The sequence below is a fragment of the Nuphar pumila genome, chromosome 15 (genome assembly GCF_984573655.1).
Source record: "Nuphar pumila chromosome 15, dmNupPumi1.hap1.1, whole genome shotgun sequence".
NCBI classification, from domain to species: domain Eukaryota; kingdom Viridiplantae; phylum Streptophyta; class Magnoliopsida; order Nymphaeales; family Nymphaeaceae; genus Nuphar; species Nuphar pumila.
Window position 1 is genome coordinate 85,007,079 of NC_143263.1, and position 13,417 is coordinate 85,020,495.

Genomic DNA, 13,417 nt, shown 5'->3' on the forward strand with positions numbered 1-13,417 from the left:
TTGGATTGATCTGCTAGAAGAAACTAAATTGTTGGATTCTGCACTTGGAAAGGGGGACCCATGTCCTCCAAACCAGTCATAAATATTTTGACACTAGTAAGGGATGGGGGCTAGTCTTGGTTCGGTGAAGATCATTGCATGAAGGGACTGCCCCATCCAGTGATCTTCCCTTTCTTGCTTGCCATGTTAAGGGGCTGATGTGTAGTGTGTGTGTATGCCTGAATAGAACTGAAATTCGAGTTGCATGTTCAGACAGGGGTATGCATACGGTTAGGTACTTAGATCCATGCGATGAGACTAGCAATAACATTAGGCAACTGATTGGGAGTGGTAATTGCATCCCTAGGCCGGCCTATCACTGGGGGATTCACCATGAGAAGCTGCTGCCATGCAAGTGTGTGCATGATAATTTTAAAATTCTTGATTAAAGCTACCAACATCTAACGTTTCAGAATTTATTCCTGGGATATCCTTTGGCATTAATTGTTGTCTTTCTCCATAGGAAAAGCTTTCATTGAGCAAAAATAGGACGGAGGCTGCATTGGGAAAGAGGCTGAAGATTGACATTCTTCCAGAGATTGAGATTATTCATAAGGTATTTACTTGATTCTTTTTGAACATTTTGTGATTATATTTAATTCTTTTCAATTTTTGTGCCACTTACTATTATTCATTCATTGTCTTGCTGGAGCAAGTCACTGTGGAAAATTTATGGAGAAGTCTAATATCTTAAGACATTATTTCAGAGGAAGGAGAGAGCACTCAAGAAACAACAAAGACAAGCTGTACTTCTAGATAGCTACATTAGTGCTGATGGGCTTGCTGCAGGGCGCTCTCTTCGTGACCGAAAGCCCGTTACTTATACTTTTGGTGAGAAGTTTTATCTTGTATTTCATTGCTTTTTCATCTCTAGTATATCTTTATTCAGAATGACTGCAATCCTCTGTGTGCATGTATGCGCTTTACAGTGACCAATGATTTTCGGCACCAGAACAATGTTGATAGTAAATGGCACAGTGAATAGTTAGTTTTCTCTTTTAGTTTTTTATTATGACGTTTTCTCTTTGAGTTATTCATCCGTTTTTCCTTGCATGTTCCATATTCTTCTATTTCCTCACCTCCATTTCTGTTGCTTCATCATTTCTTCTCTGCTGAACTTACTGTTAGTGATTGATTGCCATATTAGACTGCATTAATTTTTTTCTTTTGGGGCTCAATGAAGTATATGGCCTCACTTTGTGAATAGAGCACCTTCTTAGATATCTCCATCTCGGGCTGCCTCAATGTATATTATCAATGAATACAGGATTGTAGGAGTCTTCATATGTCAGATGCATACGCACCTTACTGCACATGGTTGCTTGTGCTTCTCTTACGCTTCAACCACTTTCTATTCATCTTGCATAATGTTGCTTCAAATCTGTGACAGGGTTTAATATTACAGGTTATTTTGTTATAATCTTGCTTTGTAGATCTAGAGATTCTTTTTCTACTGATGCTGGAGTTATAGTAACCATCTCAAAGCAGGTTAGCTTGATTTTTCCTTAAAAAAATAGGAAAAAAGCTTAGCTTGATTCTTCTGAACCACTCTATCTGGATATGACAAAATCATGCTTTTTACCATTCTGTACATATTCCTTTGTCAGACAGGGAAGCATAGCTTAATTTCTTTGCATATGTTTTCTCAAACAGGAAAGGTTGACACAAGTAAAACTTCTAACATCTAATATCATAAGGCCGAGATCTATTGGTTCTGGAGAACTATGTAAAATGTATCAGAAAATCACAATATTTTCAAATTCCTGTATATGCCAAAAGAACACAATGCGCATGTCCGCTTTGGTCATAGGTGAGAGTAGAAGTTGACAAAGTAAAAGCTGAGCAAGTTGAAGCTGTGATTGTTGGTCTTTCACAAAATTCAAGCCCAAGACAGGCAAAAACAATCACAACTGGCAACCACAATCACAACTTGTACTTTTTCATGTTTCACTAACCTTGAGGGTGTTGTGATTTACAATAACAGGATCCAAGAATCATAGGGCATTGCAAACATGCCCAATATTTTCATGTTGAATTTTTTTCCTTATTTATTTCTTTATATATATATATATTATATACACACACACGCAAACACATGTATATACATATATATGTGTATATGTACATGTACTTTTATGTGTTTCCTGAGAAGGAAATATTTTTCAATATATCATGAGATTTTCCTTGCCCAGATTTTTCTTGAGAATGAGGTTTGTGCCATTGCTGGAGTCCAAACAGATTTCTGCATAATTGGAGTGATTCATCTCATCAATATGCACTCTTAGTGGACATAGTTAAGTGAAATTTGATCTTGGTAGTTTACCTAATTGTTGGTTTGCATTTTATCTTGTTTTGCTCACCTTTCAGTTTGTGCAAGGATGTGTGCTGAAGGGAAGAGTCGGTAAGCTTTTGTCATCGTAAATATTCCTCAATGTCAATGTCCAAGATCTAGGGTATGTTTGGTTGCACAAAAATGTGATTTGGAATCACATGCAAATGAGAGAATGGATCTCATTTGCACAACTAACCAAACAAGTTATTTGAAATCTCATGCAAATTCTCATTTGCATGGCTAACCAAACATGTGATTTGGAATCTCATGCAAATGAGAGAGAGAATGTGTTTTGAAATCACATTTATAGTGAATCTCATGTGATTCCAAATCACACTGTGGAATATGTGATTTGAATTGGTTCTAACTTGCACTCTTTTGTGAGGTTCAACTCAACACATTTCAAGTAAGTTTGGTTTGTTGAGTTATAGGTGGTTTACAGAGCAATCTGTAGGCATACCCTACAGAGCAATCTGTAGGCATACCTATGACAATATAGGGTTGACGTGTTTAACCCATTTTGGTTTAGTGGATTTTATGTCAATGTTGTATCGTATCGGAAAGTCTCGGGATACAGGTGTATCTTACCATATTGTAAGATACAGGAGAGAAAAGCATTTAAATTTTGGAAAAATAAAAAAAATCAGAAAAAAATCTAAAAATTAAGAAAAAAATGTAAAACTTAAAGTACAAGAAAAAAAAAAATTTAAGAACGAGTACAAAAATTTAAAACAAGTAATCAAATAAAAATAAACACAAACTATTGACATGTCATTAACATGAAATAGAGTTCGGTAATTTTTTAGATAAAGTCAATAACATAGAAGTTCACTATAACCGGATAGTTGACTACATGACGAAAAAAGTGAAAAGACTCAAAAGTTCATTACTACATAATTCACTACATTGTTCACTACAACAAGACTCATCAATCATCTTCATTATCAGACATTTCTCGTTCATAATCAGAAATGACATCTTGTTGGGACCTTGTGCCTCTTGTTGTTTTTCTTCTTAATCATTATCTGCATTGCATCGTGTCAGTGCATGAAGGCTTGCACATGTGCTAATTATTATAATCTTGCTTCTTTCATTCTATATATCTCACCCAGATTGACATATATTATATCACGTGCATCGTTTGGAGCTCGCGTTGGATATCTAGGTTCTCGAACAATGTGTTGCTATGCGATGCTAACCTCCATTAATCAATGCATGGCAAGATATGCATCTCACAACATTATGTCACCTAAAATTGTCGTTAATCTCACAAATCTGTCAAGTTAGGTCATCAACACGTCCAACCATTGCTAAATCTAATTATCATGCAATTAGTTAAAACTTGAAATAAAATATCACTACATACCAAAGTCAAAAGGTTTACAACTTTATATAACACAATGACAGGACCAAGGAAGGCCATACAAGGTTGCAAACTAAAGATAAAACACTCACACATATTTATAGGACCAATGTAGGCCATACAAGGTTGCAAACTAAAGATAACATACACACACACACATATTATCTCGATGAATTTTTTGTTAGCTACAACGTCCACTAGCTTGAGATATTGATGGTTCATCTTCATCTTTTGAGTCAAGAATAACTTCTTACAAATTTTTTTCTAACAAATGTTGCATGTACTTGTGCATTTTTTTTATCACCTTATGTGAGACTCGTAAAAAGCTTGACACAAACATTATAGAGAATACGCTGAATACATAATCATACAATAGAGTTGCTATGCCCTATGATGTGACATTTAAATTTATGCAATCCACCATACATTACAAACCCACAAAAGTTACACTTTACTATCCTTCTCAAAGGTGTCCTTAAATCCAGCGGTTTGCAATATTTCCATGCTAGATCGTTTGAGCTACACCTTGCATCATCTACCTACTTTTAGGGCACAATTTTGAGTTTGAAAAATACAAAAATAAATGATTTAAGATGAAAATAAATAAACCAAGATCACAACACATTTAGGGCTAAAATATGGGGCTAAAGGCAAAAACAAAGATATATATTGAAGCAACATCGAAAGAAATGAGCTTACCCTCGATTTTGATGCTTTAAGCCCTCCAACTTCAATCTCACACAAATCAAAACCTAATGCTCTATTTATAGAGTTAAAGGTCAAAAAAATATTGGGTAGGATGAAAATGGGTGATATTTGTGACAAATCGCACCTCTGGGGTTTGGGTCTAGGAAAAACCTCATTTTTTAGGGTGGTTTTGATCACAAAAATGGCTGGATAACCTTAGAAATGAGATTTGGGAATGGAAAGCACAAAAAAATAAGGTCAAAATGACCCCTGGGAGTTTAAAAGTAGCCCCCCCCCCCCCCCCCCCGCCCCAAGTGGCCGGTCACAACTTTTCTAGTGTTGGAAAAGAAGAAAATGGTCAACTCGTACGATACAGTATGATGCATCCGTATCATACGATACATACCGTCTCAATATGATAATTGTAATAAATACGATATATGGGGTATGTTGTATCGATTCATCCACTGATACACCGATACAACGTATTGTACCGTACAATACGATAAAATACTAATACAATGCTTTATGTTACCATAGAAATGAGATTTGGGAATGGAAAGCACAAAAAAATAGGGTCAAAATGACCCCTGGGAGTTTAAAAATAGCCCCCCACAAGTGGTCTGTCACAACTTTTCTAGTGTTGGAAAAGAAGAAAATGGTTAACTCGTACGATACAGTATGATGCATCCCTATCATACGATACATACTGGTCTCAATCTATGTCACATGGGTGCGGGTGCGGGGATTCGGCACTTCCAAAAAACCCGGGTGCGGGGGTGCGGCAGGGGCAAAAATGTAAATTATATATATATATATAATTTTGAAGTTTTAACAGTTTAACATTTATTTTAAATTATTTAAATGTTATAAGGCACAATAATTTATTTTAATTTTTCATGATTTTCTCCTAGGTTTCATCTAGGTGCAGTATGGAAATGGACCACTGTTTCTTAGTCATTGTCACCAATCCATGTGTTATATTCTAGATAATTAGCAGTCTATACCACTCAATGAACTTCTTCATGGAAATGAACGAAAAACTCGGTTTAAGATTAAGCTAAATCAGGACTTTCACCATGCTTCTCCATGAATGTAATAAAGGCATCTTCTAGAAAATAAAAGCTCTTAAAGGAGAGGAATATGAATGTCACTAATCTTCTTGATGGGTACTAGTGACCTTACCTGGAATCAGGCATGCAAGTGGTTTCATTTAAGCATCCATTAAATCAAGCAGACATTCATTTAGTGGTCAAGACATTGACAGTTGACCCATTACTTTCAGGTTTTAAAAACAGATTGAACCAGAACATCAATTCTGTGCTAACCCTCCAGGCAAGGAGCTTCTGCATTCATTTCTACCACCAAGCACACCCTTGAATTGCAACATGCATTTGAACTTATTTATTCTTAGTCATGCATTTGAGCTTATTAATTCTTAGATATACACTGCATACTTAGTTAATTCCATGGCTGGTAGCAAGCGCCTAGTCCCACCACGCAAAATAAAAATGAAGAAGAGCAGTGAATAAGATTACTTCCACTGTTGCCATGCTTCAAGACACATACGCAACATTCAACAGTGGATGACTTACTAGATACCATTCAACAGTTTATAACATTTAAATAAAGGGGAGGGGTTCGGCCCCTCCCCTGTCGACCCAAAAAAGAAAAACATAATGGGGAGGGGCTCGGCCCCTCCCCTGTCGACCCAAAAACGAAAAACATAAAGGGGAGGGGCTCGGCCCCTCCCCTGTCGACCCAAAAAAGAAAAACATAAAGGGGAGGGGCTCGACCCCTCCCCTGTCGACCCAAAAACGAAAAACATAAAGGGGAGGGGCTCGGCCCGTCCCCTGTCGACCCAAAAAAAAAACATAAAGGGGAGGGGCTTGGCCCCTCCCCTGTCGACCCAAAAAAAGAGCTAGATGGGGGAGGGGCTCGGCCCCTCCTGTGCCGAAAAACGAGGGAGCAGGGGACGCTCAGCCCCTCCCCTGCCGACCCAACAAGAGACCGAGAGAGGGGGGGGGGGGGTGCTCGGCCCCTCCCCAGCCGACCCAAGAAGAGAGTGAGAGACATACCTGCGAAAGGAGAGGAGGAGCCGAGAGGAGGAGCCTGGGAGGCGGAGCTGGGGCGGCGGCGCTCGGGGCGGCGGAGCTGGGGCGGCGATGGGAGAGCTCGAGCTCAAGGGGAGAGAAAGGAGAGATTAGGGCAAAATTTTTTTTTTGCCCTAATCCTCCTTTTCATCGGGGGATTTTTTTTTTACTCCCAAATTATAGACAAAAATGACCCTGGGTGCGTTGACCGCACCCAGGGTCGTGTTGACCGCACCCGGTGCCGCACCCGCACGCGAACCCGCGTCGCGTCGCGTCGACGCGGGTGCGGCATCTGTTTTGCCGAGTCCCTGTGACATAGGTCTCAATATGATAATTGTAATAAATACGATATATGGTGTATATTGTATCGGTTCATCCACTGATACACCTATACAACGTATTGTATCGTACAATACAATAAAATATTAATAAAAGCTTTATGTTACCTAGGCGCTCCTTTAGGTCTAGCTGTTTGTATCCAGCTGTGTTGAACATCTACACTTTAATTTCCTGACATGGTTTAGAATCAACTATTTTCAAACTTCAAAGTGATTGACATTGTTAGACATGATAAATGTGCTGTTTCATGTGTTGGATACTTCATGCGTTGTGTATAGTCACTTCTGAGTATCAATTATTTAGCAAACATTGATGACTTTTAGTACTGAATAGCCATTTGAGTTTTGATTTTATAAGAGTCTTATTTTTTCATTTTAACTTCAAGAAGTTTTAAATTTAACTATTTTCTCATTTTAACCATGCAAGTCTTTTTCTTCTCTTGGATTTCAACATCTCTCTCTCTCTCTCTTCATGTCAGGAAAAGGGGGTTGGTCGATCCTTTAGTTGAGAATTGATGACCTTTTCCTTTCATCTCTTATCTTCCTCTCCCTTTTGTCACACCTTTACCCTCTCTCTTTGCTCCTTGTCTAGACATACAACTCTTTGCTCCTTGTCCATACATACATACATACATACATACATACATACATACATACATACATACATACATACATACATACATACATACATACATACATACATACATACATACATATGTATGTATCTATATTTGCTAGTCCAATCAGCCCGGGATCTCTTAGGTGCAAGTCATTTTAACTCAATTTGATGCTATAGATGTTTTCAACATGGCTGAATTGCTAAAGATCAACCCTTGGATAGTGTTTTCTCTGAAAAAAGTTTTCGTATGGCTGTCGATTTTTTAATTGACGGAAAAACCTGCTTACACTTCAACTTCCAATGATGCAAAAGGAAAACCTCAATAAACAAACAACACAGATCACATCCATAAGGTTAGATTTACCAAAAAAAAAGAATAAATATAAAATGCTAGGTCAATTGTATATATATATATATATATATATATATATATATATATATATATATATATATATATATATATATAGACTGATGCGTAGCTGCTCACTCGTTAGGTGTTCAAACGAAGCTCACTCACGCAGAGCGTCCATCACGCGGTGTGATGGGCACTCAGTGTCCTTTTTGAACAAAAATGCTTTTACTGGCGCACTAAAAGCGCTAGTAAAAGTCTAAAAGTGTCCCGCTGAGACTTTTACTGATGCTATCTTATCGCCATTAAAAGTGTTTTTGCGCAAAATGACACTGAGCATCCATCACGCCACGCGATGGATGCTCTGCGTGAGTGATTTAGCTTTTACCACCTAACGAGTGATCCACTACCAATTTTCGTGTGTGTGTGTATATATATATATATATATATATATATATATATATATATATATATATATATATATATATAAAGTTTCAATATATGTATGGCCTTGTCTGTGTATCTACTTTTTCAAAGCTCGTGTTTGACACTCGTGTCCAACACCAACACTTGTATCATTGTCCATGTAACATTGGATATTGTTGATATTTTGAAAATATCATGATAGTATTGCAATATGATGGATAAATAATTTAAAGGGAAAAATATCATGATAATATCATGGAAATGTCACAATTTCTATTGTTTCCTTATTCCTTAGATTTTCCATATTTGAGAGCTTTATATCCCTTTGCTTAAACTTATTCCAAAAGCAAAATAAAATTTATTTGTTGTTAGCTTTTGTATTCTTTACATTCTTATTTTTGCAAAGAATACCAATATTTTCTTGTGTTTTTTCAGGATATATATATATATATATATATGATATATGATATATGATATATGATATATGAGAAAAAATATGGTGGTTTGAACCACGATACAGTGTGGTGGTACACACTTTTGTTTGCATGCGTAGCCACCAAATGTTTGGTCTAACCACACAGATGTGTTTAACATGACTTATTTATTATGTTAGGAGGTTTTATCATGTCTAATGTGCCATAAGATTTGATTCTTGAGGTGGTGAAAAAGCGGCGGCCTACAATTCATGAAGATAAGGACAATTTAAAAATGGCCTAGCACATCATGTTGGAATTAACTTTAATACATGAAAATTGTATATATATATATATGTGTGTGTGTGTGTGTGTCAAAGGGTTGGTGTGGGTGGCTTGATTAGGGTTGAGCTGCGCCCTGCCTTGCTTGACATGGATATGGGATCCACATCAGTCCAAGTTTCAGGACCTCAACGAATAGGAAACTGTAAGTCTAACTTTCTTGTAAGTGACTCTAACATTGTTCAACATAACATTTATGGTATCAAGAACGAGCCAGTCATTTTAATGAATCTACTCATATACTAAATATAAACTTAGTCTGGTTATCAATCTGATAATTCAAATTGCCGTTTGATACAATAAAACATGTCTGGATGGTCTACTATCTGCAACGTACTATGATAAGCTATTTGGAGCTCATGTCTCGTCTAATTAGATGCAGTTTTTGTTGTCCATCTTACAAGCAGTGGGTTGTGCTCCAGTCAAGAAACAGCTTTCTTGATTATCAAAAATATAATTTGCTAATCAAGATTTTCCTAAAAGGGAAATGAAAGCACTTGCTGTTTAGATTGATTTTGCATCATAGCTCCACTAAATGCTAGATAGAGAACAAATTTTACAATGCCTTTCTTGAGAGAGACTGATACTTATTGGAAGTGATGTTGGTGCTGACTTGGTCACTTCCATGTCTGGAGTTGATTCGTTCTGACTTCTATTGTGGAGCCATTACTTCTGCTGTGACTGTGTTTGTGGACAACTTTAGTGAAGTCTCAGATGGTCTTACACGTCTTTTGACTTGGTCTTCATGTATGTCGTACCATTCATGAAACCTACTCAAGCAAATATAAAAAGGTGTACTTGTTAATTCACACTTTGCATGAAACAAGTGCAATGCCCTGTGTAATGCCCTGTGTGTTCATAACTTCACGGTTTTGAAACTGCATTGAACAAGTGCAATTTGTGTTCCCAGTGATTTTGAACAATTTGTTAGGGAAGCTCCAATTAATAGCTCCTTTTTGAATTGAAAAGCTCATCTTCTAGTTGTTTCTAGACGTTTCTTATGTAGATTGACATGCAGGAAGATGAAATCATATATTGAAAGGAAGGCTGAACCTGTCTTCTCCTTCCCCTCCACCCTCTAGATCATTGCCAGTCAAAACAATGAAAAAGCAATTCATGGGCTTGTCTCATGTGGCTCCTTGAATTGTGTTCAGCGATATCTGTCTTCTGTCAATTGAACATATGGAAAAACATTTTTTTTTTGTACAATACAAACTTGTACATGTAGTATCCTGTTTATGATTGTAAGTTCTGGAATTACATTGTGTATCTGCATTGAATCTCCTTATTCCTTTTCTACATGCATTTCAGCTTTTTCACATTGGGTGCTTTATGGTTTTGAAATGTTGAAGATCATACAATGCATGTGGAACAATCCTTTTAGTATCTTTTAAATATTAGGATACACCATTTCTTATCCAATTTGACATAGGCATGGCTTCTTATCTTCAAGAAATATATGTAGAGGTGGACTTATGAGATGTATTAGCTTGTTCAACTCTCTTGATAACTTAAGGTCACCACATGTATGGTTCATGGAGTCAAGACTGTTAGAGTGCTTGCACATGGAAGTTCATCGCTGAATTTGCGCAGCTACAACTCTGTCTCATTGGAGTTTCTGTTTGTGTTTTTTGGTCCGTGGATGCCTCTCATTAGATGGTAGCATGTTTAGGTTTCCCTTGACTAGGTAACTGAGTAGGTTATTGTTCATTACTGTAGGATGTAACATGCTTCCTGTGCATACACTTGCCATTTTGCGTGCAATTACATACCTCTATCCCTGTCATTGTAAGTTGCCCAAGTTGCATTTAAAAGAAAATTACTTGGTTTTTGTCAAAATCCTCATCAACCTAGCTTTAATGTTCAACAACGTAATAATGAGTTCAGCTGTTTTACCTTTGACTTTTTTTGGTTGAATTTGCCCTAAAAAACCAATTTTAATTATTTAACTTATATTCTTGTACAAGCTTTGAGGAATTGTTTGGGATTGAAAAATGATTATCTGGAAGTTGACACATCGTCTTTAGTATTTATGAATAAATTTCAGTATTCACTCTTAAAACCTTGACACGGCATGTTATAGCCATGCTAAGGTCGTCCAATTATATTTGGACTTGCTGTAATGTTCTTGGAACTTTTTGTCTCAAAGAAAAAAGGTTATTGGCACTTGAAAGTATTTTGTACCATCATGCGTGGATGAGGAATTGCATGTATTCTCAGATAAATAAATAAAATAAGAAATACATGTTCTCTAAGGCTCACTAAAAACTTGATAGTTGAAGGGTATATGTGCCTGTCATCATTGTTCCATGCTTGTGGATTAGTTTATGTTTGCATATAGGATGTTTTGGTGAAGTCTATATTGGTGATTGAATCCATAAAAGAGGGCGGATTGAGTAATATACAATCAAATGATATCATTTTTCAAACAATTATTTTGCATTGGTTTCATGATCTGAGATAATTGGTTCTGTGTCTGCAGATGATTTTGACCGTTCAATCAATGAGGCCATAAAAATCACAAAGTAAGCTCTTATACTAATCATGATAACTTCTAAGTAAAACTGACTTCCTATTTCCGTTAGTGTGTTATTTTTGTGTTATGGTGCAAGTTAAAATGAGAGTTTTGCATTCTAGGAAAAGGCAACCTTCTCCTGAACCTGGTGCAAGAAGAGAATTTATTCCTAAACCAGAGGCCTCTGCAAATGGTAAAACGAATGGTCCAACAAGAGTCACTCGTCATGTATCAGTAGATACATCATCACCCAAGTCAACTGATTATGAGGAAACTGATGGAGAACACAAATCTGGTCCTCTTGATGCCCGGTATTCTTGTGATTTTTTCTTTGGTCAGTGCTTTAATAGATCTGGTTTGTGTGATTCTGAAACATGTGCAACTAATGTGTAGCAACCGACGAAGACAAAGGCCTCAAAGGTACTCAGAGTTCGTTGACGCAGTTTCAGACAATGAGGCAGACTTCGATAGTGATGAAGATATCGTGGGAGAAGCAGTGTATGATGATGAATACCTTAGAAATCGGAAACACAAGGCATTCAGCAGTTCTGAGGGAGACGAGGAGTATCAATGGGATGAGGAGGAAGTTGGTGAAGAAGATGATGATGAAGAAGAGGAGGAAGAAGATGAAGATTCTCTGAGTCTCAGTGATGAAATGGAGCGATCCCGCAGACCTAGAAAACCACCTCGGAGTAGAAGGGAGATGAAACTAAGATCAGTCGATGAAATACAGTCAGGTCTGCGAAGGAGTAAGAGGGCCACTCGGAACCACATCAACTATAGACAGTATGAGTTTTCAGACTCGGAAGCTGACTCATTGAAACCTGACAAGCCTAATACCTCTGAAAGGCAGTCAGATGCAAGTGATAGTGTAGATTATTCCATGGAAAGCAACGACTCTCGGCCAGATGAGGAAGTTTTGGAAACAAAAGATAATGGTCATCCTGATTACATGGAGACAGCAGTTGAAGAGTCCAATGAACCACTTGTAAAAACAAATAGCCCAAGTCAAGATGGTGAAGGGCAAACAAAGAGGCGGTTTCTTGACCTGAATGAGCTTGCTCCAGGGACTGGTTTTGATGATGGTCCTAGTAGTAGCATAGTGAAAGATGAAAATGGGGATTAGATCCTGAGAAAAAGCCAGCAGGATGAAGTACTGTCCCTTCCTGTAAGTTGTATTAAAAATGGCCTCTGATTCCCAATGATTATGGTCTTATCACGCCTCCAGGTCCAGGGTGTATAATAATTTTGATGATTGCTCTTGAAGGGATTCTTGGAAATCATTCATTTCACGAGAAACATATAGATGTGACCTGTTCAGATGTTTTTCAGCTGACGGCAAAATTGATAGCTGAAATGTATAGATAATTAATGACCATATCCTGATGCTTAAAGGCCATGTATGCCATTTTTGGTTGCAGAAACATAGGCCCGCATTTTTTGGTCTGTTTGATCTGCTTTTGCCTCTTTAACCTCTGTATCTTTTATTACCACCAATGGAACTTGGTGATGGAATCTATCGGCCGAAACTTTTATGCCTGTATTGATATGTAGCAGTTTTTGCTTGTGGATGGTTGTTTTTTCTTGATGGCCAAGCTGTGGGATAACCACATGGTGTTCGAACCTGAGACCCATTGGTTATGATAGTGTGACCTGACCATCCATCTACCTCATTCGATCCTTTGCTCGTGGATGGTGTTGAACACTTGTATGCAATTAGTGAACATTCCCCTTGAATGTGATTATCAAAACAGGGTCATTGCCTTTGCCTGTCTCATGTAAGGGTACCAATTTGAGAACTGACAAAATCCATGGTAGTCTTAGCGCCATTGATAATGTCTCTAGCCTGGTAATGTGGTGATCACGTTCTTATTAAATTTGGTGAGATGTGATGGGAATTG

At 37.5% G+C, this 13,417-nt stretch overlaps 1 protein-coding gene across 1 annotated transcript in view; it reads left to right on the forward strand.

Annotated features, from left to right (window-relative positions):
• LOC149815835 (DDT domain-containing protein DDR4-like) overlaps positions 1 to 13,083 on the forward strand; it is a 31,697-nt gene extending 18,614 nt beyond the window's left edge. The window contains exons 8-12 of the mRNA XM_089989788.1: positions 503 to 595; positions 747 to 870; positions 11,484 to 11,526; positions 11,639 to 11,827; positions 11,910 to 13,083. Coding sequence (XP_089845914.1) covers positions 503 to 595; positions 747 to 870; positions 11,484 to 11,526; positions 11,639 to 11,827; positions 11,910 to 12,642 — 1,182 coding nt within the window. The 3' untranslated portion in view covers positions 12,643 to 13,083. The remainder of the gene's footprint in view (positions 1 to 502; positions 596 to 746; positions 871 to 11,483; positions 11,527 to 11,638; positions 11,828 to 11,909) is intronic.
• Positions 13,084 to 13,417: the final 334 nt, after the last annotated feature.